Source organism: Terrapene carolina, unplaced genomic scaffold, assembly GCF_002925995.2.
Source record: "Terrapene carolina triunguis isolate 2854851 unplaced genomic scaffold, T_m_triunguis-2.0 Scaffold58, whole genome shotgun sequence".
NCBI lineage: Eukaryota > Metazoa > Chordata > Testudines > Emydidae > Terrapene > Terrapene triunguis.
Window position 1 is genome coordinate 93,259,372 of NW_020664409.1, and position 3,259 is coordinate 93,262,630.

Genomic DNA, 3,259 nt, shown 5'->3' on the forward strand with positions numbered 1-3,259 from the left:
CACCAGAGTTTAAAATAAGAAACTGCTAATTCCACAGCTCTAAATACAGCAAGATAAAACCAAATACTGAAGAAACTTCAGGCTAGATATTTGTGGTGAGATTCCCCTAAGGACTTCAGAGCTGCAAAGAAATCCTAGGTGAGGTGTGCCCAAAAAGTAAACTTTGTGATGTTCAGTGTTGCAATACGCCTTTGAAGGCTGAGAATGTCACTTGCCGTGGCCCAGTTTTAAACTGGATCTGTTACGTCTATTGGAAATGCTGTAGCATAGAAAGAAAAAGCCAACAAGTATGCAAGGAGACTGATGATTATAAATGCAGCCAATGTTTTTAAAAGATATACAATCACGTTACTTTAAAAATAAAGTAATATGAACTTTATTCCATAAAAGTTATTCCGTCATCATTAGAGGTAGAGAAGATAAAAAAATAAATACAACAATAGCCTGTAAATTACTTATGCTGGAATATACATATCTGGGAAGAATTATCTGTCAAAGTGACAAACTGTCTTGGAGCTTTTTGAACCATTTGCCTTCAAATTCTATAGCTGATGTAGTTACCAAGGATGTCAGTGCTGAAGGGCCTACACATTTTATCTCTCCCTGAACATCCTCTTTCAGTTTTTCTGGAATGAGATCCTCTCCCATAACCTGCAGGTGAAATAAAAAGGGGGAAGAAAAAAAAACAGAAAAATTACCAGCAGTGAAAATAATACATTCTACAGTAAACAAACATATACTTACATCTAGGAACACTAATAATACAACCAAGCTAAAATTTCCAACTCATGGTCAAACTGTTCACCTACTGCATTGTGCAACAAGAATGGGACACTGAAGGCCCATGTGTCATAGCTACAAAACTCCTCTCAGTTGGTCTTGGCTGTGCTCTGATGTTGGTGTTTTTGCTCACAGAATGAAAGTGAGAAACCTCATTGCCAAATATAAATTCAAGTAATTCACACATGGCAGCAGCATCAATATTTTGATTTTCCAGGAAGGCGGGAATTATACCAAGAAATGCACGAGAAGGGAGTCATTTCCTTTCCCAGATTTAGTGATGTACTAGATAATCTGCATACTACTGCCCTCTAATGAGTGGAATCAGTCCTGCTCTAATGTGTCAGCTTGCAACGGACTTGCCTTTTAGTGGCTGATTAAATAAAAAGTATAAAGTCCTACTAGTGACAGCAAAAGGAGATTCTCCTTGAGTTCAAAGTATATAGATGCCTATGTGTCTTGAGCTCAACACCACAAAATCCTTTGAGGCTGCATGTTTGTAATCTCTATGAACTCAGACATGGAATATATACCCACTCTTATGGAACCATCTAAAACGAGTGTAGAACCTAGTACACAGAATAAGACGACAAAAATTAATACTGTTAAAATAATTATTACAGGGAAGTTTCAGTTTGGTTTTCTGAAAAACTAATAAGAAATTGGAGTGTTTAATAAAACTCCATGCGTTCTCAGTTTGTTGCATGTTTATAATTTTATCTCCTGCATACATTTTTCTTAAAATGAAACCTGTATCCTAATCAAAGCAAAAACAATCAGGTAATAACAGAATACCCCAAAACAACATGCACCTCTTCAGAGTACCTGCAAATGTAAGTCTGAAGAATTGGTGCTTACATAATGCCCCCTCCCCTGGAACATTTCCATTAGACAAATCTCTGCAGACTAAGTGGATCAATATAAGACAGTGTCTATGAACTCTTGTTTCACAATGAAATGGTACACTCACCTCAGTAATCAACAACAAGGATTCTTCCTTTAAACCAAAACCTTTTACTTTGTCTTCAGTTTCCCGCTGAACCTTTAAATTCTTCTCCAGAGCAAAGGATGACTGTTGCAACTGTGTAATCTGAAGTAAAAGCCTGAAAGTAGAAAGTCTCAGTGAAAATATGCAGCCAATTCAGAGAAGTGCTGACTGTCAAAAATATTAAAAAGACAACACGAAATCAAGACTTTTAAAGTATTGTTTTAAAACAAACTATTTTTCTTGGGATTTTTAACCAGGGAAGCAGAGAAAGAGGAGAAATCTGTACACATCTATGCAGGTTATATTATGCTCAACACCGTGATACGAGATAAATCATGATTTGATAGGAGATACCCAGCTTCAGGGTACATCCTGTGCTCAATGTCTGATTTCAGACTTAACAAGAAAGCAGCATCTTGCTGCATATAGAGATATCACTGTAAACAGAAGAGACAGAAACTTCAGTTTTAAGACAAAAAGGCACCTTAGATTCTGAAGAATCTCACGAGCTCATGCTCATTTCCACACAAATGAGTCCTCAAATGTAGTTCTAAAATCTTTCACAACTGCATCCATTTCAGAGGAAGTGCTGCAAGCCTGGGCATAATGCTTTTAGTACATTTACAGACAAGCTCTTTCACCAGCAGACGTTAGTTCAATAAAAGATATTACACCTCACCCCCCTTGTCATTCTGAAGTGGGGATTTGATAAAAAGTCCACAGTTTTAGTACAGAACCTTATTCGCTGGGGGGTGAAATTCATAGGAACATCTCTCCCAAGGAGAAATTCACCCCTATGTAGAGGGCCAGTCAAGACCCATGCACCATTTATGTCTCACTTAAGCCCAGAAAAGCCTAAGAATGCAGTGCGACTTCCATTGGACATAGGCCTTGTGCTGGCACTTTGCACAAGGATGAATTTCACCTAGGAAGAGATTTAATATGCAGATGTGTGTATATCTAAAAATAAACTACAACATTTGGAGAAACTGGGACAAATTGTTAAATTATAGTGTTTACAAACATCTGATACTGAACTCTGTGCATGAAACATGATGCATAGCATATCTTTACCTTGAATGTAGTTTTAGTACAGTAACTCCTCGCTTAACGTTGTATTTATGTTCCTGAAAAATGTGACTTTAAGCAAAACGATGTTAAGCGAATCCAATTTCCCCATAAGAATTAATGTAAATGGGGGGGTTGGGTTCCAGGGAAATTTTTTTCGCCAGACAGAAGACTATATTTTTATATATATATATATATATATACACACACACACACACACACAGTATAAGTTTTAAACAAACAATTTAATACTGTACACAGCAATGATGATTGTGAAGCTTGGTTGAGGTTGTGGAGTCAGAGGGAGGGATATTTCCCAGGGAATGCCTTACTGCTAAATGATGAACTAGCAATTGGCTGAGCCCTCAAGGGTTAACTCATTGTTGTTAATGTAGCCTCACACTCTACAAGGCAGCAGGAATG

General features: G+C 37.3%; 1 protein-coding gene across 1 annotated transcript in view; it reads right to left on the reverse strand.

Moving 5' to 3' along the window:
• Window positions 1-352: 352 nt before the first annotated feature.
• Window positions 353-3,259, reverse strand: part of LOC112104769 (uncharacterized protein C8orf76 homolog) — a 7,773-nt gene continuing 4,866 nt past the window's right edge. Inside the window, exons 4-5 of the mRNA XM_026659906.2 lie at window positions 1,751-1,921; window positions 353-651 (exon numbers count right to left, since the gene is read on the reverse strand). Coding sequence (XP_026515691.1) covers window positions 493-651; window positions 1,751-1,921 — 330 coding nt within the window. The 3' untranslated portion in view covers window positions 353-492. The remainder of the gene's footprint in view (window positions 652-1,750; window positions 1,922-3,259) is intronic.